General features: G+C 34.3%; 1 protein-coding gene across 1 annotated transcript; it reads left to right on the top strand.

Annotated features, from left to right (window-relative positions):
• The first annotated feature begins 13085 nt into the window (after window positions 1–13085).
• LOC106026945 (olfactory receptor 10J1-like) lies at window positions 13086–14019 on the top strand. Its single transcript, XM_013149099.1, is given in 2 exon segments — window positions 13086–13811; window positions 13813–14019. Coding segments are annotated over 2 exon segments (933 nt in total).
• Window positions 14020–25115: the final 11096 nt, after the last annotated feature.

Raw genomic sequence — 25115 nt, forward strand, 5'->3', positions numbered from 1 at the left:
TGTTGGAAGACTAATTGGGTAAAAACCTTGAAGACATAGGGGTAGGTAGAGAATTCTTGAACAGGAATCAAACCTCATGGGAAATACTTCCCAGAATCAATAACTGGGATCATCTCTTATTAAAAAGTTTCTGCATGTCAAAAGAAATCTCCAGCATAGTGAAAAGAAAACCCACAACGTGGGAAAAAAATCTTAAAGAACTGTCCTTCAGATAAGGGACTTCTGCCTAAAACATGTAAAGAATTTTAAAAAATCAGACTCCCAAAATTCAAAGACCCAATCCAAAAATGGGCATCTGAGATGAATACACAATTCTCAGATGAAGAAATACAAATGACAAATAAACACATGAAAAAATGTTCATCATCATTAGTCATTAGAGAAATGCAAATTAAAACCACACTGAGATTCAATCTCACTCCTAAAAGAATGGCCAGGGTCAGGAAAACCACCAACAACAAATTCTGGAGAGGCTGTGGGGAAAAAGGAACTCTCCTGCACTGTTGGTGGGAGTGTAGACTGGTGCAACCATTGTGGAGGTCAGTCTGGAGATTTCTCAGAAAGCTGGGATTGGAAGTCATATTTGTTCCAGCTTTTCCACTTCTAGGCATATTCCCAGAAGAACTGAAAACATCGTAACACAGTGATATATGTGCACCCATGTTTATAGCAGCCCAATTTGTAATAGCTAGATTTTGGAAACAACCTAAGTATCCATCAACTGAGGAACAGATTAAAAAGTTCTGGTATTTTTATACAATGGAGTACTACTCAACTATAAAGAATGATCATATTGAGATATTTATAAATAAATGGACAAAGCTTGAGACCATATTCATAAGTGAAATAAATCAACATCACATAGTTTCCCTAGTGTAAGAAATGGTAAGAATATATAAAAGTATGTCATAAGCATGGTTCCCCATTATATTGCTTTAAAGCCTTATAATGTTTTCATCCACTAATTAGAATGGTTTTATTCCGGTTTGTTTGATTTTTATTGTCTGTGATGGTATGAACAGTTATTTCGAAGAAAACAAGACATTATAGTAGCTAGTACTGATTTAATATCATCTTGTTTTCAAGTGCCATCAAGCTTTTGTTCTTCTGTCTCCATATATTTTATTATGATGTATCTTAATGGATTTTATTATATGTAATAGTAGAAATAAAATTTTTTATAGACAAGGAGATAATATAGAAACCATTATTCATTTTCTGTTAGTTGGTTCTAGATACCCTGTAATACTTTCATTCTCTTGAATGGTTTTACACTGTCTTGTTATGTTTGATGATATAGCATATGAAGGTACACTCAAATATTTCAAGAAAGAGATTGTACGATAACTACGGTTATATCGGGTTATCTTGTGGTGAAACACTGTGTTGCTCAAATTGCTCTGTTCTGACCTGTGTTGTTATGTCCTCTTTTACCTTAATCTTCTTTTTTAAAAATAATAATAAAAAACTTACAAAAAAAAGAACAAATTGAGGCCAGGTAATAGAATTGGACTGAGGTCTAACCAAGGTGTTTTCCGTTCTGCTACTCTTCATGTTGCTGTAAAAGTGAAAGATAGAATTAGTTTTCCTCCATCCCTCAAAGAATTATACAGTGACTATAAGATGTGAATTTATCTATAAAGGCAGTAAACAGTTCAAGGAGCCAAGATTCAAGAAGACATGTGCAGATATGTTAGCCTGACATTCACTTCTGTGCAGTTTCCTTGAGGAACCGTAATTTGTTGTTTGTCTTCTTTGGTATACAAAACTAACTGAACAAATCATCTGGCAGACTCCGTACCCTGAAACATCCCACCATTGAAAAGGAAAATTGGAAATAAATTAGCCTTCTGAAACCAGCTTCAAATTAGCTTATTCTTTAGTTAGATAAATACATCCTTGTCTCTAGTCAACTACCTGGCAGGAAGTAAAATAAAATCTCACTTCAGTGTGAAAACATAATGTACAGACTCATTTTGTGTTAGCAATGTTTTGATTTAGGACATGGATAGGCCAATGGTAGACATCAGTTCGTGAGCCTGTCAACTGCTTTTGTACAGCCTAAAAGCTTTGCAGTAGTTTTTGCGTTTCTAAGTGAGTGGCAACAAATTAAATGAACAATAGTATTCTATGTTGTTAAAAATATGTGAAATTCAAATTTCATTAACTAAAATAATTTTTTTGAGCCATGATCACATTTGTTGATTTATATACTATCTCTGGCTATTTTTATGCTACTGGCACAATTCTGTACATGTAGCAGAGATTATGGCCCAATAAACCTAAAGTATGAATTTATTGGCCCTTTTGGAGAAAATGTTGAGGACTCCTCATATAGAGATTTTAGAATGCAACCAATATGATCCAGATAGACAGGAGAAATGACCAAAGGACTAAAAATTAAACATCTAATAGAACACTAAGTACAAATAGAACCACAAATACTTTATTTATTTTATAAGATACGAGTTTCAGTTAGCTATAACTGTGGCAGATTCTTCATATGGTTGACCTACACAGAATCATATCCATATGTAAACCCTTCTTTTGAATGTGACTAGAGCCTTGGCTTACCGCTACTCAACATAATATAAGAAAAGTGATGGATGGCATCACTAACTTATGTGCTTCCTTTGAAGAAATAAACTGTATACTTTTTAAAAATTTCCTATCTATCATCTATCCATCTACTATCTATCTATGTAATAGTACTTGACATTATACCCAAGTTTTCCTCAGTAAGCTACATGTCTATCCCTCTTTTTTTATTTCTCATTTTGAGACAGACTCTTGATACAAATATCTGAATTGTCAAGGCTGGGCTCAAACTTGCAATCCTCCTGACTCAGCCTCTTAGAGTTTTGACATTAGAGAATGCACCTGTATCCCAAATAGCTACACTTTTAAAAGCGGTTTTGTAAGATGACCACCAGGCAAAACACATGGTCAATCAATAGGAATGGAGGGGAGTCACAGTTAGCAGCCAGAAAGAGAAAACTATCTCTGCTGAATAACCACAAGGAAGTGTATTCTTCAGCAGCTAATGTCTTACCACTTTCTGAAACACTTTAGTAATTCTTCTTTCAACAGTGTTTTTGCAAGATGTCTGGAGCTGTTTCTGCATCTTCTAATGTGTCCCACTGAGTCTCAAGTCTGTTGGGTTTTTGTTTATTGGTTGTATGTTTGTTGCCAGTAGCATGCTATTTTTATTTCACTAGCTTTGTAGTATACTTTCAAGTCAGGGATTGTGGTGTCTCCTGCCTTGCCTTTGGAGCTCAGAGTTGCTGTTGCTATTCTAGGTCTCCTCTGGTTCCAAAGAAAGTGTAGGATTCTTTTCTCTAATTGCGTGAATTATGCTGTAGGAATTTTGATCAGAATTGCAGTAAGTCTATACAAGTTTGGAAGTATGCTCATTTTCATTAAATTTGTTCTTCATACCTGAGAACAAGAGATATCTTTTTATTTTCCGCTTCAATCTCCTTTTACAGAGTACTGTAGTTTTCAGTACAGAGATCTTTTACATCTTTTGTTAGATCAATCTCTAAAGACTTCGGTTTTTTCGATGCTATTATAAGGGGTGTTTTTCCCTAATTTCTCTCTCAGTGAGTTTGTTATTCATATACAGGAAGGTTATTGTTGTTTGAGTGTTGACTCTGTATTCACCTATACAATTGAATTTGGTTATTTGGTTTTTGGTGGAGTTTTGGGGGTCTTCTATGTAGAGTATCATGTCATATGAAAATAATGACAATTTAACTTTTTTTCCCTGTCTTTATTGCTTTACCTGTTTCTCTTGTCTAGTTGCTCTGGCTAATGTTTAGAGCTATATTGAATAAGAATGGTGAAAGTGGTGTGTTTAAAAAACATAGTGATTTATGCTGTCAAGTGCTCTCCAACAAAAAAGGCAGACTTTGTAAAAACATGGTGAATTATCTCACCCACCTTGTTCACTAAATCTGTCACCGTGAAACTTCTGGCTTCTCTCCAAAGTCAATTTAACCATGAAAGACAAACATTCTGAATGGATTCAGGGTACCAAAGTAGAATGGACAATGTAATTAAAGACATGAAAAGGATTTCCAGATGAGCTTCAGAAAATAGCAACAAAAACAGGATAAGGTTGTTCAAAGCACAAGGGAGTATTCTGAGGTGGGTCAATGGTGATGCGTTTTTGGCCTAATACATTTACTTTTTAAAATGTAAATAGTAACTGTATTTTTTTATCACACCCCATACAAAATGCATGTAGGCATATCTAGGAAAACAATTAAAAAAGATAAAAAGAAAATCCTAAAAACAAAGATAAAGGAAAAATTTGCATTATTTTTATGGGACCATTGTTCTTTTAATAGCAATAATACAAAATAGTAATCAATAGAATGACATCTTCAAAGTGAAGAAGGAAAATATCTGCCAAAGTAGAATTCTACACTCAGGGAAAGACGAACTTTAAAAAGGAAGCAAAGGGCCCAGCATACAGCTCCCTGGCATAAACACCTGCCTGTCAAGTGCAACATTCGGAGTTCTCATTCCTGTACAAAAAAAAAAAAAAGGAAAGGAAAATAATAATACTTTCAGATAAAAAGAGAGAGAGAGAGAAAGAAAAGGTTTGCCATGTAGAAGAAAAATTTATCTTCAACGGAAACGAGTGAAAAATAATAAAAATGCACTAAAATAACAAGGTATAAAATCATAAGCAACTATAATTGACCATTTATTTCACATAAATAATGCTATACTGCTTTGCAGGTTTTTAAATATTTATGAAATTAAAATATACAAAGAATAAAGCACTAAGAGATATAAATTAAATGGTTTTTTCTAGATTCCTTACACTGAACATAGCTTCCCTATGAAAATGTTTAGAAAATATCTAAGTCTTTTGCTAAATCCAATACAAGGATCCATTCAGAACTAAATTTCTTTTTTTCTTTTTTATCCGGACCGGGGATCGAACTCACGACTGCCTGCTTGCAAGGCAGGTGCTTATGCCACTGAGCTAAACCTCCAGCACTGTCAGGACTATATTTCTATTGATTGCTTTTATCCCTTGAATTGGTAACAATTTTTGTTTCTTTACATTACATGATATTTGCTTTAAAATTGAACCTGTAGTAACTTTTGAGTTCATTTTATATTTCCAAGTATCATTGTATTTTCCTCTTATAGTTAGTTCCTTGAAAGTGAACACAGAAATTGCTATATATGGGTGCTTGTGCCTTCACATGATGAAGATGATGATGATGATGATGATGATGATGATGATGATGATGATGATGAAGATGATGATGATGGCTTCCCAAAGTTTCCCCCATGGCTACATAACTTAGTGTTAATTAGTGGTTTGAACTGAGATTGTGTACAAACAGGGTCTTAAAAAATCTCTGCATTCAGCTGCTCTACCTACACCAGGGTGTGACTTGCATTCAACATTCCAGCCACTTTCCACTTTTGGTCAGGCTCTCACAGTTCTTGATGCATTCATTGTTTCTGGGTTGCTGGCAGCATTTGTACTTAGTAGATCCACAGTCTCCGACTTTTGAGACCTTCCTAAGACATTTTTGCTTGTCCTTATTCTGCTTGCCCAGAATCAATACCATGGTTCAGAATGACAGATCTGTGAGTGTTTGCCATCCATTCCCAAATGAGTTTGACACGTGGAGTCAGAAAATCTGCAGGTTCTCACTCAACTTCCAACTCAAATATAGACTGACCCCTCTGACACTCAAGCTATGACTTTGTGCAGTCAGCTCCACACAGAATAAAGATCCTATCCTGAACTGTGTGAGCAAAGAGGAGCATGGGAAATTCCCAAACAAAACAACTGCAGGCTGATTTGCTAGTTTAGTTTGTTATTTGCCTTGAGTCAGTTTGCAACATCCTGAAATAGTTGTTTATACTAACATAATTCAATGTTATACTTTTGTATGTATGGAAGAGAGTTGCTGCTTTTTTCCTATCAGCATTATAGGTTCTATCTATTTTATTTCATTGCCTCTCAATTCATACCTAATACCAGGCAACAGAAGGTCCCTAATTCATTGCATTGGGAAGGTGGGAAATGTGTGTAAAAATTGATTCTAACTTTGTGAGATTGATGAAGAAACATGACGTTCAGGTAGGTAGACTTAACCAGCAATTCTGGGCTCAGTGGATCTATTCAAAAAGATTGAAGTAGTTCTTACCATTTGTTCAGTTGATAAACTGAAATATGGACTCAGGGGTAGAAAACTTAATAGTGACTCTTCCAGACAAAATGTGTTTGAATATATGAAGTATTTACATTCAATGGCTCCTTGATTTCAACAAAGTGAATAAGATCCCAATGATTCAGTAATCAAGTGGCACTACATACTGTACCTATCAAATGTAAAGAGAATATGAGATTAATGAAATGGATAGTGTTAGTAGTCATAATTATTTGCTTCTAGAGTGTTTAAGGCAACATAATCCATCAAGATATTCCTGAGAGTGAAATCGACTGAAAAATAGATTTTTACAGTAGCAATCATATCTTTTTAAAATCCCTAGGACTGAAACACATAATCCTGACCTGAGTTACCATGATAGAGAATCATGACCTCTCACCTAATAGTAAAATTAGAACTGAATATTCGTATCTCTTCATGGATAACTCCTATGACACTGACACAAATATATATTATAAATCTTCTTTCCAGCTTTCTCTAAAGAAACTTGAGGAAAGGAAGGGAGAGAAGAAGGAATATATACACACATTTTGAAGAGAGCACAGCTTCTGAATTCCCATCCCTAGATCCCAATCATGAACATGAATGTTCATGAAAGTCAAGTGAACATTGGAACTTTGGCCTGACTTTATTTTATAATGGGTCCAGTGAGCCCCAAACACATTCTGGTTTATTTCCCAATTTTCAAATGGGAGATATGCACATGGTAACACATTGCACATTTATTTCAACTCATTTCCTGAGTAACCTATGATACTGTCTGTTATGATTAAGACCAAAAACAAGAGAAAGTTTTGAAGCTAGCCCAGGATACAACATAATTATCTTTACCATGAAGGTTTATAACCTAGTAGTTCCAATGTAACAAAAAATTCATTTTCACAGTGACTATAGTTGTATATGTTTGTAACATACATTTGAGGCATCATGAGGATCTCTTCATAAAGAGACAGGAATTCTAGTCTAAGAATTGGGCAAGAGACTGTCATGTTTCTCTGTTACTGTAAGCAAGCCAATATTCTGCAAGCTGCAATAGGGAGATAACAGAGCAAACCATTCAGATTTCTGCAAAAAGCCACACTTTATTTGTGTAGATAAACGTTTTCTGAGAATTGACTTCTGAGTCACTACTGGGCCTGTTAAAGCCAAGACTCTTGATATGTAACCTAAGATTCCTATCGTGAGTTGGGTTTTGGTGCCCCAACTAGCCTAAACTGTCTCCTTGTCTACACCCTTTTTCCAACTCCCATGATACTGCTGCTGAAGAACTCTGGTATCCCACGTTGACTTTGTTTGCAATTTCTTTGCTCTTCCCTAATTCATTTTCCACATTTATATGAAACCTTTTGAAATGCACATCTGATTGAGCTGTTAACTTCCATAAAAGCTTTTCTGGCACCACATCAGCTTGACAATAAGCTTGAAGTTGTGCAAAGTCTTGGATATTCTCTCTACCTGTCATTTTCTCAAGTGATCTCTTCCTCAGGTTCCTTGAACACAGTTTGGCTTTCTTTCACTTCCTGGATGGAATTAATGCCTCTAATTCATCATGCATTCATTGTCTCCTGCTTTTTTCTGTACCTGAAGAACTTATCCCTAAATTCACCTAATTGACCCTACTCATTTTAATATTCCATCTCAGGCATCAGTCACTGAGAAATATTTTAAGATTTCTCAGAAAAGCACAACCTTTCCAATCTGTTATATGTTTCCAGATCACCCTTCATTGCTCTGATAGCATTTATTTTTGCTAGGAATAATATATCTGTGAAATTATTTGTTCAGAAAGATGTCTAGTTAGACAGGCTGCATGCTATACAAGGACATCTAACCAAGGAGAGAGTGAGGGGTAAAATTGAGCCCACAGTCCACTTAACAAGCCAAGAATTTTGGCAAAGAGCTCCATCTGGCTAGAGGTAGAAAAGTCATTTTATTCACTGCAAGAATGTATTGTCTGCCCACCGTGTGGTATCTACATGGACTGAATGTACCCAGAAGAGATTCCTTTTTTCCTATTTGTTCAAATACAAACAGATCAGCTATAGCTCTGTGTGTGTCTATCTCTGAGAGCTCTATAAAAGTAAACACTATAATACTTCTTTTATTGTGCCTGTTTCCCCAATACTCAGCATACTGCCTGGCCCATAAGTAGATGTTCATTAATATTTGTTTAATAAATGAAAGAATAATCTTCAGACACAAAATGACAGATAATTACTTTATTTAGGATGTTTAGGAATTTTGTTTTGTTTACAAAATACCTTCCAGTTTCTAAGATGCAAGCTGATTCTTTGACTTGGTAACCAAAGGCAGAGGGTATTGTTTTACTAATTGGCCAAATTTCTAACGAGACTCCTGGGATGGAGTTTCAAACTATTTGTGCCCTCTGTACCCAGAAACAGCTCTCAAGGGGAAGTTTTCTATGTTCTGGAGCCAATGTATCTACTTCTTCAGGGATAATCACCCGGGAGTTGGGTTTCCAGAGATTTCAAATGTGTGGGAAGACTCTCGCGGGCCTGGGGTACCAAAATGCTAGTCTTGAATCTGTCACTAAACTATAGGCTTCCTTAAGACACTCAGAAGTGTCAACTGCCTAGGCTTGGGGTTTTCAGTTGCTCCCAAACTGGCCTCTGGGAAAGAAATTCATCCCTGTACTTCTTTTTTTCAATTTCAGATATACCAACTCCTGAGAGACTTTCTCATATTGCCAACTTTACAAGAAGTAAGTGGTTGTTGGTAGAAAAGAGAGAGAGAGAGACAGAGAGAAAAATTGACTTAAAATTTTTTCATTTTCTTTCTTTTGCTAGTCTGGTGTTCTGATGATTTTCTTGGCACTAGAGTTTTGTGCTTCCTTTATATCTTATACAATGGCTGATTGGGACCAAGTGCCTGTAAGGTAGAATATAGTATTCTCACAGGCTTTGTTTCTAAGTGATGGAAGAATCTAGAAGAAGTCACAGAGAGGACAAGACAGCCCGCACCCAGAATTCTTGTCTGTGTAGATGTCCCTGTAATCTTTTGAATCAGTAAGATTGAGTCAGGCATTGTTCATACAGCTGCTGTCTCCACCTCTAGCTTTACCACCTTGTTTGAATTTTCGTTCAGTAGGATTTTGATTTGATTGAAATGCACAGGATGTAGTTAGGCACACCTGAGTTTCATACTTGGCCTTGCCAGTTAATAATAGTTACTTAAGTCTGACAAATAGTTTATTCCAATAAGACTCAATATCTCCAATATAACAATTCCAAATGAGATACATCAAATTTCCTAATGTCTTCCTAAAGAAGGTTCATTCACTTCCTTGTATTAATGTCTCATCTATCAGTAACTAAGCTGAAATAGAATTGCTTCTTCCAGTACTGAGATTTTTCAGCAATAAAGGGCTCAGGGTTAAGAATCAAGATAGTGGGATTTCTCAATTAGCACTGCGCCATGAACTAAGTGTGTGATGCTAGGCAACTCCTTTATCCTATTTGAGATTAAATTTCTTCATATTTCTAACACATAGTTACTTTTGAGTAGCAGATTTACTATTAATTTGAGTAACAGAGGAAGCTGTTACATGCAAAAAGTCATATATATGTCTATCTTTTTAGACAAAAGAGTTGTGTATCCAAACATAGATTGAGTGTTGGAAAACAAACTGAAGATTAATTGTGTATGTCCCTTCTGAATGCTAATGGCTTGCCAACACTTCGTTCATCTATCCATCTTTTCCTAACTATTCTTCTATGCCTCCTCTCTGGCAGCATTTCAACCTCTGCAACTTAATGAGCTCTACAGACATTACCCTGGGCTCTCAGTTATGCCAGGTTTTCTTCCTCTTGCTTAGGTGCTTCATATGCTCCATATGCCTGCAGAATCCTGGAAGAAAGAAACCACATTCTCTTCCTCTCACTGCCTTGTGTCTTTGAAGTCTAGATTCTCACTTAAGTGTTGTTCTGTGTGCCTGATACAGTGCTTCTGTGCTCATCCGGCAGAGTTATGAGTCTCTTCCTTTAGACTAGAAGTACCTCAGAAGCATCCCTTCATTCATTGGTGTATATAATTCATACTTATCAAATGCCTAAGATATGGCAAAAATTAGGCTGGACCCTACAGATGTGGAATTGAATAAGTATGACTTCTGCATCGAAGAGCTTACAATCTATTTGACAGATCACGTGACAATTTCATTTGTGATGTGATAAGTACTATCAAATAATAAATGAAATGCCCTGAGAACTAAGATGAGAGAAATACATAGATGGAGAACTATAACTGAAATAGTCTCAAAGGACACTTAAAAATAACTGAAACTACCTCTCATTCTACCTCATAAGTAATACATATTCATTGTATTTCAGATCTCTGTTTTCTTCAATTAGTGTGATTGTTTATCCCTGTGCTAATCCTGTACCTTCTTAATTGCTATAGCTTATGATAAGTAACTATTTGAAAGACAAATCCTCTCCTTTTGTTTTGTTTTTTTTCTCTGAGTGTTTTGGCTACACTTGGAGCTTTGAACTTCTATATAAATTTTACTATTAGTTGTCAATCCAACAAACCATCAAATCAATCCATATGGGATTCTGGATAAATTACATTGAGTCTATAGATCAATTGTGGATTAACTGAAATTTTCATGCTATTATCTTCCAATCCATAAACATAATAATTTATTTTAATCTTCTTTAGTGTTTTTCATTAAGGTTTTGTAATATTCTCCATGAAGGCCTTTATTCATGTGTACCTTATATTTTTGAAGCCATTATAAATGGTAACTCCTTTAAATTTAATTTGCTATCAGCTCACTGAAGTAGAGAAATGAAACAAATTTTTATAAGAAAGCTTGTTAAACTTCTGTAATAATTCTGATAATTTATCAGTAATTTCTTTTGCATTTTCTACGGACACAATCCATGAATAATGTCAGCTTCATTTTTTCCTTCTCAATCCTTATATCTTTAATTTCTTTTTCTTTGCTTTACTGGGATGGCTGGAATATTCAATACAAAGTTGAAGAAAAGAGCATAAGCAGTTGCCCTTATCTTGTTTTAATCTTAAAGAAAACCATTTGGTATCTTACCTCTATGTATGATGAGGGCTGCCAAACCACAGTACACACATTCTACAAGTATAAAGAAAATCTTTTGTTCATGGATTTCTAAGAGTTCTTCATAAAGAAGACACTAAATTTTAAAAAGTTTTGTTGGGCAGCTTTTGAAATAATCATATCACTTCTTGCTTTTTATTTTAAAAAGCAAAACAGAAAACAGGATAGAAACCATACAGAATTTCCAAAAAGAGTAGAAAATTAACACTAGTCAATATATTGCATATTGTTATGTTAGAAGTAGTTGTTCAGGTTAAAAGAGTAATAAGATCCGAAAACTACAATAAATATGACAATGAAAGGGAAAGAAAGTGCTCAAAAGGAAATAACAACTGGACAGGAGGACAGAAAGAAGGAAGAAGGAAAAAGATTATATGCATATAGGTATACATATATATACATATGTATGTGTATGTATATGCAAGATAGATAACTATACTACTAATCTCTGATAGTCATCCAAAAGAACAGTTGGTACTTTCATTGTTTGATTAGTTTTTTCATGCCTAAATCTTGTGACTTTTTCCCTTTAAACTGTTTATTTGAAAAAATATAAAAGTGGATCATCTTAATTTTAAATGAATTTCCCATTCTGAAATAAAGCCATGTTTGTCATGTACCCATTTATCAAACCTGTTTGATAATAATTTGTGCAAGAATTTAGCTTCTATAATTGTGAGATTGACCTATGTTTGATGTGAAGATAATTCTAGCTTCTAAAATGAGGTAGAGAATATTCTTTCTTTTTGTACTACTTAAAATAGTTTATGCAATGTTAGAATTAGTTTATCCTTGAGTGTTTTATAACACTTCTTGATAAAAGTGTCTGGGTTTAGTGGCTTGTTTATTTATAGTTTTTAACAGTTCCCTTTGTTTCTTAAAGCAGTTACAAGGATTTTTAGTTTTCTAATTCTTTTTTATTGGTAATAATTTTTTCACACAAATGCATCTATTTTACTACTAAAATATAGTAAGATAAGGTTGCTTGTAATATTATTTTTCATCTTTTTGTGTTTGAAACTTCTGAATTATGCTTATTAATTCACAATAAAGTTCATTTTTATTTTTAATTTTTTGTCTTGCTATATTTCACTAATTGGCCTAAAATTTATAAACTTACTTTTACAGATCTCTATTTTATCCATCCTTTGTATTTGTAAATTTTATTTCATTATTTTCTTCTTTCTACTTTGTTTTTAACTTATTAGGATGGGTGTTCTAATCAAGCAAACATTTCAAACTATGATTTTATCTCTCATGGCTCACATGCATTATGCACATATTGTTATGCAGTTTCTTATATTGTTTGATTCTAAATGTATTATTATAATATCATTGTGAGTTTTTCTTTTGACTGTGGATTAAATTATCAAAATATGCGATTTTTCAGGTTATCAAGGGGTTTTAGATAAAATTTCTGACTTAATCACATTATAACCTAACAATGTGGTTATCTTTTAAGAAAATATACCTTTTAAATTTTTGAGACTTACTTTATGATCATATATGATTAATTTTTAAATGATTCAAGTGTATCTGCAAAAATGTCCTATGTCAAACTTTCAAGTAATGCTGCTCTAATTCTGTAAATCTTTATTTCCATTACAAACATCTAGTCTATCACGTCCCCAACAAGGAGAGTTAATCTGTTGCGATTTGAACTGAGTCTTCACTGTATGGCGTCTTTGCTCTCTGAGCAGTGTACTCAAAGTCAGGGCAGTCTCTGGTGGAAAGAAATAGTGTTGACCTGTCTTTACCTTTCAGATCTGAAGAACTCAATGAAGACAGCCAATTGCAAGGAGATTAAAGAGTTTGTTTTCCAAGGGTTCTCCAATTTCCAAGAACACCAACTCACACTCTTTATGGTCTTTCTTGCCTTATACATCCTAACTCTGGCTGGAAATATCATCATTGTGACTATTATCCGCATTGACCACCATCTCCATATTCCTATGTACTTCTTCTTAAGTGTCCTCTCCACCTCAGAGACTTTCTACTCCCTGGTCATTATCCCACGCATGCTTTCAGGCCTTGTAGGTCTGAGCCAATCCATCTCCCTGGAGTGCTGTGGAACTCAGCTCTTTTTCTTCCTTGGCTTTGCTATCACCAACTGTCTCTTGCTGGCAGTAATGGGATATGACTGCTATGTGGCCATCTGCAACCCTCTTCGCTACTCCATCATAATGAATTGGAGAGTTTGTATCATGCTGGCATCCTCAGTGTGTGCTACAGGGTTCTTGCTTTCCTTGCTTCAGGCTGTGGTCATTTTCAGGCTGCCCTTTTGCAGCTCACTAATTGAGCACTTCTTCTGTGATGTTCGACCTGTTTTGGATCTGGCCTGTGCTATCCCCATCATCAATGATATCCTGACCTTAATTATCAGCCTCCTGGCTATCACAGCCCCTTCCACTTTCCTTTTCATCTCTTATATCCTCATTATTTCCACTATTTTCAAGATTGCCTCAGCTGAAGGCCGAAAGAAGACTTTTGCTACCTGTGCCTCTCAACCTCATTGTGGTTATTGTCCACTATGGCTGTGCTTCCATTGCCTATTTCAAGCCTAAATCAAAGAATACCAAAGATCAGGATCAGTTAATCTCAGTGACCTACACTGTAATAACACCTTTACTAAACCCTGTTGTGTACAGTCTGAGAAATGAGGAAGTTCAGGATGCTCTGTGTAGAGTGGTGGGTAGGAAATCCCTTTCTTAAAATGATAATCTCTATTCAAACAACAGTGTCGTGCTCCAGAAGGAAGCTTATAGGTAAAATTATACAGTCAGGATTTCATGTGGTTAGTGAAGTTTAGTACATTACAGCCAAGGCAAAAGTGAAGCTGTGAATTTAACCTCTAGTAACGGATTCTCACTTCCTCCACCTTTTTTGTTATCTTAATAAAAACACAGGTCTCTTTCCAGACCCATACACAGACCGTCATTGGCTCTACTCCAGAAGATAATTATAAGATCAAAGTGTCATTTCGTGTTCATTTCAAGCTTAAAGATAGCTCTTCCACTTTCCTGAAATATAAGCCACATTAAAAACATTTCCTCACAAAATCTTCTTTTAACATAAATTGACTAAGTAGTTACAAGGAAATATAGGTTCAGAAATCCTATTGCCTTATGTTTTAATAAGATAAGCACAGCAAACATAGAGACATGGCTTAAGAAATGGATTTAGAATAAGCCCAAAACTTTCCACAGAGAATATTTCAAACATTCTACTGTAATTGTTCTCCCGGTCACATGTGGATTTTCAAGTGAAAAAGGATTTGGGGGTGGGGCAAGGAGTGAAGGGGAAGCTGAGTGGAAACACCTCCTGATCAGCATATGACAGCCTCGCAGCTCTGATCATGTGAACAGAACTCAAGTGACTCACGCGGATGCTTTGCTTCTTCTGGCTGAAGATAAGCAATATGAGGAAGGTTCTGTGGGCTGAAAAAATGCCTTTTGTGTTATGGACAATATAAACAAGGGGCTCTCTTGAGGAAGGGGAGACTGCTGAGGAAGATTGATGGAAAATGCTATGAAACCCATTAAGAAGGAAAGAAGCAGAAACAGACCCAAATTGCAGCTTTTAGTGCAAGGCAAGCAGAGGGAGACAGAAGAACAAGGTGAGGGTCAAGCTGAATAAGAATTTAGAAAGACTTCTGATTGGATCCTCTCCCTCCCAAATCAAAAAGCAAGCAAACAGAATTAAATAGAAATGAGAGTCAATATTACACCTTTCTGAAAAATCAGGAAATTTTGTTGCTTTTGAAAAATTGAACAAAGTAAATAGTAAGGAATTCTGACATAAAAGTTCCATAAAATTAAATCAACTGATTAACAAATGGAACAATAAGGACCTATTTATTGTTCCCCTTATCCAAAAATTAAAAGAATAAGAGTAAATTTTAGACTTAATTTATGAGACAAAATAAGTGATGAACAGAAATAGATTAATAGTTGTAATTACTAACAAAATCAAAATTATTATACTGAGAAATTTTTTTAAAAATACGTAAGAAACCCATGAAGTACATAAAATTCTCCTTGTAAAATATTTCTAAGACACAGAAAAATCAAATGAAATGTGTACAATATTTGTGAACTTTATATACTGTATATGAAAGTACATAAAAATCTAAAAATGTTCCACCAGTTTACTTTAATTCTGAGTTCCTAAATCACTTGACAGAAAAAAAAAAATCTGGGTTTCTTTATGTTAACTCAAGCAATTAATGATTAGTAAGTCAAGAAATGAGCAAAAACTGTAAAATCCCCCTTCTTTACATTTTCCTTCCCTCATTATCTTTGGAATCAATTAAATTCCGGTCAAGGCTTCATTTGCTTACTCTGGACACAAGAGAACCTTATCTAGATAATTTCAACCTCCACTTGATGGAATCCATGATGATACCATAACCCAGTGGCCATCTTTTTTACAGTCTATTGAGAGGACTCCAGTATTTCCGTCTTCTTTAACCAGTGTGGTCCCTTTACTTTGCATCTTGCTTGTGACCCCCTTGAAGCCTCACTGGCTCCTCAGTCAACTGTTTCTTAAAGGAAGCCAGATATTCTGTTAGGGAGTAAGTAGGGCTCAGTGTGGTGTTATCCCATTATTCCACCTCACCTACTTCTGCTCCATTAGAATTCAAATTGTTTAAGGAGTCCTTTGGGAAGTTAGAGGCATACCTCCTTTGCTTTTATCAGGGTTTAAGTGGAAAAGGAATGACAGTAGGCCTTTCACAGTGTTTAACTCTGATGCTGTATCTCTCAAGGATGGATGCCTTTATTTTGTTTTGGCAGAAAAGAATTCTAAATTTTTCACAATTCTGTAGTCCTCTCATTTATTTCACATATGGGATATTTTAGTACTGAGGCTCTTGATACTCAAAAGCAATCTTTGTAAACTGAAAAACATTTCCTAGAAAAGTTTGCTAATTTAAAAACTGTTTTAACTTTCAATAAAAATGTTTTCAGTTATGAGATTTTTCAAAAAATTCTTTTGAGTTGAATTTCTGCAGTCTTGATTATTATATGTCTGGGTGGAGATCTGTTTTGGTTGTAGCTGGCTGGAGTTCTGTATGCCTCATATATCTGAATATCATTTCCTTTTCCTATGCTTGGGAAGTTTTCCTTAATTATTTCTGTGAATAGTCTTTGTATTTCACTTGTGTTTATCCCTGCTTCTTCATTCATATTTTTTATTCTCAAGTTATAACTCCTGTCATCTTCTAGCCTTTGTATTGTTACTTCCCGTTACCTTGTTATTTTTAAGAGATCTTTCCTTTCACAACCACAAATTGAAAACCTGTCTTTAAGTTTTGATAGTCTATCTTTAATTTCTTTAAAGCAGTTTTGCCAGCTTTCAATGGAATTTTTAATTTCTTGGTAGCCTCTTTGAATCTGTTTCATGTATTCTAGATTGTTTTTATATTCTTCATTGAAGGTTTCCCTCCTTTTTCTGTGCTCCTCCATTCTTCCTTCTGTGTCTTCTTGAGAAGTGCTTAGCATTTTTTTTTATTATTGCTTTACTTGCATTAGTATTTCTATTTTGAAATTTCGTTCTTCTATAATGTCATGAACATAAATGCAAGTAAATGCAAACGAATTGATTTAATGCATATTTTCTGACTGTAGTGCACTGAAATTGGAAATTATTGGCAAAAAACTGCAAAAACTACATAAACATATGGAAATTAACTAACATCTGCCTGAATAACCAATGGGTCACAGATGAAATTAAAGAAGAAATTAATATCTACAATTAAATGAAATTACAGATACAACATACTGGAAACTGTGGGATGCAATGAAAGCAGTCCAAAGAGGGAAATATATGGCAGTGAATTCTCACAGCAGGAAGACAGAACAAGCACAATAAGCAACTAATGCTGTGCCTCAAGCTTCTAGAAGAAGAGCAAGTCAAGCTCAAAGCTCAAAGAAGGGAGGAAATTATAAAGAAAAGAGAAGAAATTAGTGCAATTGAGACTCAGAAAATAATACAAAGAATTCATGAATCAAAGAGTTGGTTCTTTGAAAGAATAAACAAGTTGGGGCTGGGAATTTAGCTCAGCAGCATAAGCACCTGCCTGCCTCGCTTTCATGAGTTCGTTCCCCGGTACAAAAAAAAAAAAAAAAAAAAAAAAAAAAATTGATAAAACCCTAGCCAACCTTATCAAGAAAAGGAAAGAAAACACTCAAATTCATGTAATGATAAATTAAAAGGGTAAAATCATGATAGATTATGTGGAAATTCATGTCATCAATGCCTACTTCAAAAATCTTTACTCACATAGGATGGAAAACACAGAAGAAATGGACAGATTCCTAGATATATATGACTTACTAAAGCTGAATCAAGAAGGGATAAAAATTTTGAATAACCCAATATCAGTTGCTAAAATTGAAAATATAATTAAAAATTTAGTAACAAAGAAAAATTCAGATTTCCATGGATTCACAGCTGTCTTCTACAAGAAACTTAGAGATTTAATGCCAATACTCTTCAAACTGTCTAATGGAATTGAAAGGGAATCAATGTGCCCTAACTCATTTTTGGAGACAAGTATTTCTCTGATATCAAAACCAAAGAAAGACCCAATCAAAAGTGAGAGATACAAGCCAATCTCCCTAATGAACATAGATGCAAAAATCCTCAATGAAATACTGCAAAGAGAATGCAGCAAATAATCAAGAGGATTATTCACCATGACCAAATAGGATTTGTCCCAGGGTTGCAGGGATGATTTAACACACAAATCAGCAAACCTAATACACTACATCAACAGAGCCAAAAATAAAAATCATATGATCATCTCAATAGATGCAATAAAAATGCTTTTGATAAAGATCAACACTATTCATGATAAAAACTAGAGAAAATCAGAATAGATGGTCTCTATCTCAATCTGATAAAAGCCATATATTAAAAACCAACAGCCAACATCATATAAATGGTAAAAAAATGAAGGCTTTCTTTGTAAAATCAGGAAGAAGACAAGGATTTCCACTATCATCACTCCTATTCAAGATAGCTTTGGAAATACTAGCCAGAGAAATTAGAAAAGAGAGAAAGAAAACAAATAAGAATAGGATAGAAAGAAATTAAATTATCATTATTTGCAGATGGAAGCCCCAAAAATTCCACCAAAAGATTCCTAGAGTTCATAAGCAAATTCATCAGTGTAGCTGAACAGAAAGTCAACACTCAAAAATCAATAACATTCACATACACAAACAACAAGCTCGCCAAGACAGAAATTAGGGAAACAGCATATCTCACAATAGCATCCAGAAAAAAAGAAATATTTAGGAACTGATCTAACAATAGTTGTAAATGATCTATATATTGAAAATTACAGTACTCTGAAAAAAGTTATTAAATAGGATATCAGAAAATACAAAGATATCCCTTGCTCATGGATAAGAAGAACAAACATTGTGAAAATGGCCATACTCCCAAAACTGTCATTCAGATTTCATGCAGTTCCAATCAAAATACCACTAGTGTATCTCTCAGATCTAGAGAAAACATTCCTAAAATTTATTTGGAAACAGAAGAGACATAGAATAGCACAGGCAACCTTGGATAACAAAGGCATGGTAGAAGGCATCATAATTCCTGACTTGAAATTACATTGCAAAGCCACTGTTACAAAATCAGCATGGTATTGGCAAAGGAAAACGCCAACAACAATAAATAAATAAAACAGACCTGAGGATCAGTGAAACAGCTTAGAAGATGCAGACCCAACTGCAAACATACCAGTCTACCTTATCTTTGAGAAAGGGCAAAAACATGTTCTTTGGAAGAACAATAGCCTCTTTAATATATAGTGCTGTAAAAATTGGCTTTTTGCATTTTGAAAACTAAAACTAGACCCATATATATGACCAGGCACAGTTTAGACTTTAAATGTCAAAATGGATCAATTACCTAAATATTAAACCAGAAACAATAAATCTACTGAAAAAGAAAGTTGATAGACATCTTGGAGACAAGGATAGGTAGCAAACACTTCCCAGTCCTCACTGTGGTCCAGGAAGGTTTATATTTGTAATCCCAAAGAGAAGTTATTGGAATTCTAGTGAGTTAATTCCAATGTACCACTTCCAATGCAACCCAAGGTAAGGATAAGACATATAGGGAGTCAAGAGATCCTATGTCCAGCCTAGCTGGTGGTTCACTGGAATAGAGGACACACCCAGAGGCCAACCCAAATTGTATTAATTCTTTATAAGGAGAGTGACTCAAGGATGAGTGACAGTGTAGCAGTAAATATGTGACTACTGTGACTACAATGAGCTGGGCTAGGTAGGAAGTTTGAGATCACCTCTACAATAAGCAGAGATCAAGAAATGCAGAGAGATTAATCTGCGTAACAGAACTGAGGCAGTATCTAACAATTTGGGATCAGTGCTTCAGTTCTAATGTACAATCTTGTTGCCCTAGGAAGTCATAGCCTCTTTCTCAAGGTTCAGCATGGAGCAAAGCTGTCCAACCCATTTGGGAGGTTACTAGGTGGGAAATTACCCATCAGTTCCTCAGTTAGCCCAGTTTACAATGCTTAAAGCAGATAGAAGGGACAAAGAAATAGTCTAGCCAGCTCTTTACACATCAGTACATGGAGATAGGGCCAAGTATATCCCAGGTGGGGATAGTTGTTCTTCTTGTCAAGGAGTCTCATCTGAATGGTTACACAGAGGTAGGCAAAGAATTCATTAACAAAATGCAAACTGCATGGGAAATACTTCAAAATGTGAAGTGGGATCTCATCTTATTAAAAGGTTTTGGCACCCCAAAAGAAATCATCAACAGAGTGAAAAGAAAATCCACAGAATGGAAAAAAAAAACATTTATCTAACTGTCCCTCAAACAAAGGACTTCTATCTAGAGCATAAAAGAATTTTAAAAATAGGCCCCCCCCCATTTTAAAGATCCAATCTTGGGGTCTAAGATGAATATACACTTATCAGATGAAGAAACGTGAACAGTCAATAAATATATGAAAAAACACCATTGGCCATTCAAGAAATGCAAATCAAAACAGCACTAAGATTTCATCTCATCCCAGAAAAAATGGTCAGGATCAAGAAAACAACCAATAACAAACGCTGGCAGGACTATAAAGAAAAAGGGATCCTGGTCCTCTATTGGTGGAAGTTTTAACTGGTACAACCACTGTGGAGATTCCTCAAAAAGCTAGAATTGAAGGTCCTAGTCAATCCAGTTACTTCCTTTCTGTATATATTCCCAGAAGAATTAAAAACATTATATCACAGTGATGTATATGCACCCATGTTTATAGCAGCACAATTTGTAACAACTAACTCTTGGAAACAACCCAAATGCCCATCAACTGAAGAATGAATAAAAAAGATATGGTCTTTTTCATACAGTAGAGTACTACTCAACTATAAAGAAGCATAAACTTGAAACCATACTTATAATTGAAATAAATCAGACTTACATGTGTAAATATCATATTATTTCCCCAGGGTAAAAACTGAAGAAGTGAGTGTGATCCAAAATATACAACAGATACTGCGAAAGGGAAAAGGAAAGAAATTGTTCAAAAAGAATGAACAACTAGAATAAGCGAAAGGAGAAAAAGAAAGAAGGGAAAAGATTATACACATACAAAATAGATAACTATACTACTAATATGTTTATCAAAAAGAGCAGTTTGTGCTTTACCTGTTTGATCATTTTTCACACCTGTATCTTGTAATCCGAACTACTACTTTGATGATAACTGTACACATTATATTATATTAGCCATAGTTAATCTCCTATTTTTTGTTTTGAAATTCTGTATCATCATTTTATTCTTATTGGTTTTAAAATTTTAAAAAGTTTCAAAATTCAATTGACACTTTTTAGTCTTTTGAGGTTATCCTTTATAAATGAATTTATGGAAACTAAACATCTGAATAATTCTGAGTTGGCTTAATGAAAAAACATTGGTATTTTCCATTGTTCCATGCCTTTTTTGAATCAAGGATTATTAATTTTTGTACAAAAATTAAAATATTTTAGTTTTATATTTTTGACAGGTAAGGCCATGATCCATTTTGAATTAGTTTTGAATCAGATGCGAAGTTTATGCCAAAGTTTAAATTGTTGCCTATAGATACTCAATTGCTTCCAGCCCAATCCTTCTTAAAGATTTATTCTTCCTTGAATATCATTTGTACTTTTGCCAAATGTCATTAAAGTATATTTTGTGGATCAATTTCTGAGTCCTCGGTTTTGTTCCAGTGATCTAAGTGTTATTATTTCATCAATTCTGTTCTAAAATGCATGGGAAGGATTAGGTGAGGTGATTCCTTTCAATTTATACTTCTTTAATCATCATAAAATTGTTATTATTATTCTAGGACTTTTATATAAATTTTAGAATAAGCTCCTCTATGTCTACAAAAGTTCCTGCTGACATAAAGATGGAATTACATTAAATCATTAGATCAGTTTAAGAAAAATTAACATCTTTACCATTTTGAATATTCCAATCTATGAATAGAACTCCATTTATTTAAATTTTCTTTGATTTTTATGAGCATGTCATAATTTTCAAAAAAATCTTCTTTTGCTAAATAGATGCTGAAGTATTTCATTTTCTTTGAAGAAATTATAAATGATATTATGATTTAAAGTTTTTAATTTAGGTTTTCTAATGCTTATTTCTGATCTTTAGAAATGTAATTGATTTTCATCATATGCTCAAACTTCATTTAACACACTTACTCTGGGAGTTTGTGTTTAATTTTTGTAGATATTCTTAGACCTTTCTGTGTAGCTAATCCTAATAGTGGCAAATAAGGACAGTATCATCTCTTCTTTCCTAACCTGTAGGTAGTTCCTTTCATTGCCTTTTTCTAGTGGCTAGAATGTCCAATAATGTGTTAAATAGGCACAAGGCTAGGTATAAGCTTTTTAAAATATGTTCTTTATCAAATTGAAGTAATTTCTGTATATCCTTACGTTACTGAGGGTTTTCTTGTGTTAGTTTTTAAAAAATGTTTTCTCCATGTTTTTTGGTACATAGTCTTTCTTATTTAGTCTACTTATGGTGAATTACAGTTGCCTCATTTTTGAGTATTCAGTTTGGCATTCTTGGAATAAATCCAACTTGGTCATTGGGTGTGACTCTTTTTGTGCATTGATGGCTTTGTAATATTTGCTGCTAATATTTTGTTAGAGTTTTTAAATCTAAGTTAAAAGAAATATTAGTCTGTGGTTTGCTTTGCCTTTGTCTGTTTTGGGTATCAGGGTAATATTCGTCTCATAAAATTTATTGATAGGTTACCAGAACCTACAGATTTCTGTTTCAGAACTTTAAGGTTGTGAAATAGATTTTAAATGGTTATTGGGCTAGTCTCATTGTTACCTACTAAATAATCACAGCATTATTCAGGCTGGTTGAGTTTCAATAGTGTGAATTTTTGAGAAATTATACAATTTCTTTCAAGTTGTTCAACTTATGAACATAAAGTTGCTCATACTAATTCCGTATTTTTAAATAGTTGTACAATCTATAGATATATTTCCTATTTTATTTCTGATGTTAGTAACTTGTGTTGTTTTTTGTCAACCATTTTAGATATTTATTTTACTGTGTTTACTCAAAGAACCTGCTTTATTACTTTATCACTCACTGTTGTTTTTACTATTTTCCTATTTTCAAATTCTTTGGTTCCTGCTTTTAATCTTATCATTTCTTTATTTTCTACTTTGTTTCTAGTTTGTCCAGGTAAGAATTTAAATTATTAATTTGAGATATTTCCTGGTAATATACTCATTATTACTACAGATTTCTGTTTTAGCACTGTTTAAACTATATTCATACAAGTTGTATATTCATTTGTATCCCTTTTTCTATATTAAAATTTTTTTTGGATATATGAACATTTTAAAAATATATTGCTTAATTTTTATATTTTCAGAAGTTTTTCTGTATATTCTATTGATTTATATGTTATATCCTGAATTTTTTGTGTATTATGTTAGAATCTACTTTTTTTGTCTTTTTCATTTTCGGTACCAGGGATCGAACTCACGACCACACACTTGCAAGGCAGGCACATAGCCGCTGAGCTAAATCCCCAGCCCTAGAATCTAACTTCTAATCTTTTATTTTAGAAAATAATCACCCACTTTGCTTGACCTAATTTTTTGAATGGTGGTTCCAGCACCGTTTAATTTTTTGCAGCATTTTCAGCCTTATTTTGGTCAACTTGGATTTTTTGGTGCTCCCAGGGCTCTCAGCTGGTGCTGCCCAAGGGAACAAAAGGGAATTCCCCAAGCTGGACTGCTGACCCTGAGGGGATCCTCAGCCTAGAGGAACAGAGATGTTTGGCTAGGTGCTTGATAGGGTCACAGGCTTTGGCCTGTGGATCATGGCAAGCTTTTCCAGTGTATCTATGGTAATCTCCCTGCCCACATCCTACCCTACTCACTTCCATTTGTGTCTGTGTCTTTGGGCAGCCATCAGGTAGGGTCAGTGCTGGTAACATACTCAATGAGACTTCTAGAACACGGTTCATTTGTGAGGATCTCTCCTGCTAGCACTGTTCATTTGCCTATGTGTTTCTGGTAAGCCAGAGGAATTCTTTAAAGCGGGATAAAAGGACTTTATGGACCAAGTTGTTTGTATAGATGCTACCCAATTGCCCAGGTATCTCTCCACAGAGAAAAATAATTGCAGGTCTCCTGAGAAACAAGTGTTTTCCCTGTCATTTTATCTTGGCAAGGCTCTGAGATGAGTTTCACCAGGTCTGGAGGTGCTGGTTCATTTGGGAGGGATTCTGTGTGATCCTGGTGGAATGAGCCCATCTAGGTTCAGGTTGGGGGTCAGGAAACATCTGCCTGGGCCTCCTCTTCTGTTGGGTAGGGGAATGTGAAATGCCCTGTCACTTTGTCATTGTGTCACCACAAACAGAAGTATCTTCCTCTTCCCTTATCTCAGAGCTCTTCTTTGGTGGCCTTTTTGTTTACTTTCAGAGTTTCTCACTCTTTTGAAGGGGCAATAGGAAGATATAAGTCTATGTATGTCTTGGCTGTTCCAGAAATTTTTTCTATAAGTTTTCCATATTCCTTAAATTTATTCTTTGGTATTTCTTAAAGTTTTACCCTTGAAAGTGGTGTATTTTCTATCATATTGTCAGTTGGCTTTATTTATATGTACTGAAGATAACCATAAATTTGAACTCAGATATACTATGGAATCATTTTAATTACTGCAATAGATTTTAAGTAAATTCTTTAAGTATCCCAAGGATTTTATTATGTTGTCTGGAAGCTATTACAGTTTGATCTCTTTTTTCCAATTTTTGTATTTTTAATTTCATTCTCTTTGAGTGACAAAATTAATGGATAAAATTAAACAATAAAAATTATAACAAATATTTTCTCTTATTTTATTTAATGAGCTTATTACTTATGATAGTAGACTTTCCTTGAAATACATATACATTTACATGTACAGTAATTCAAGTAATCCTACTTAATTAGGTATTTCAAATGAATAGGTATTATATTTTATCATCTATCATTGCCAATGTCTAGGGCAAAGGTGTATGCTTTTTCTCTTTACCTGTTTATACAGTGAAATACAGTGTTTTTTCTCTTTACCTATTTATACAGTTAATACAGTGAAATGTATTAATGAATCAAAAATTCAGAAACATTCTCATATTACTGAAATAATAATTAACATGTATTGAATGTGTACCGTATGTCAGTCATTTTTCTAAAGAAGTATGTTGAATGACTTTATAACAGTCTTACGATTTAGATGGTATTAATTCACTTATAGA

Source organism: Cavia porcellus, unplaced genomic scaffold (assembly GCF_034190915.1).
Source record: "Cavia porcellus strain 051 isolate PalLab524CR breed Dunkin Hartley unplaced genomic scaffold, mCavPor4.1 scaffold_7, whole genome shotgun sequence".
Lineage (NCBI taxonomy): Eukaryota > Metazoa > Chordata > Mammalia > Rodentia > Caviidae > Cavia > Cavia porcellus.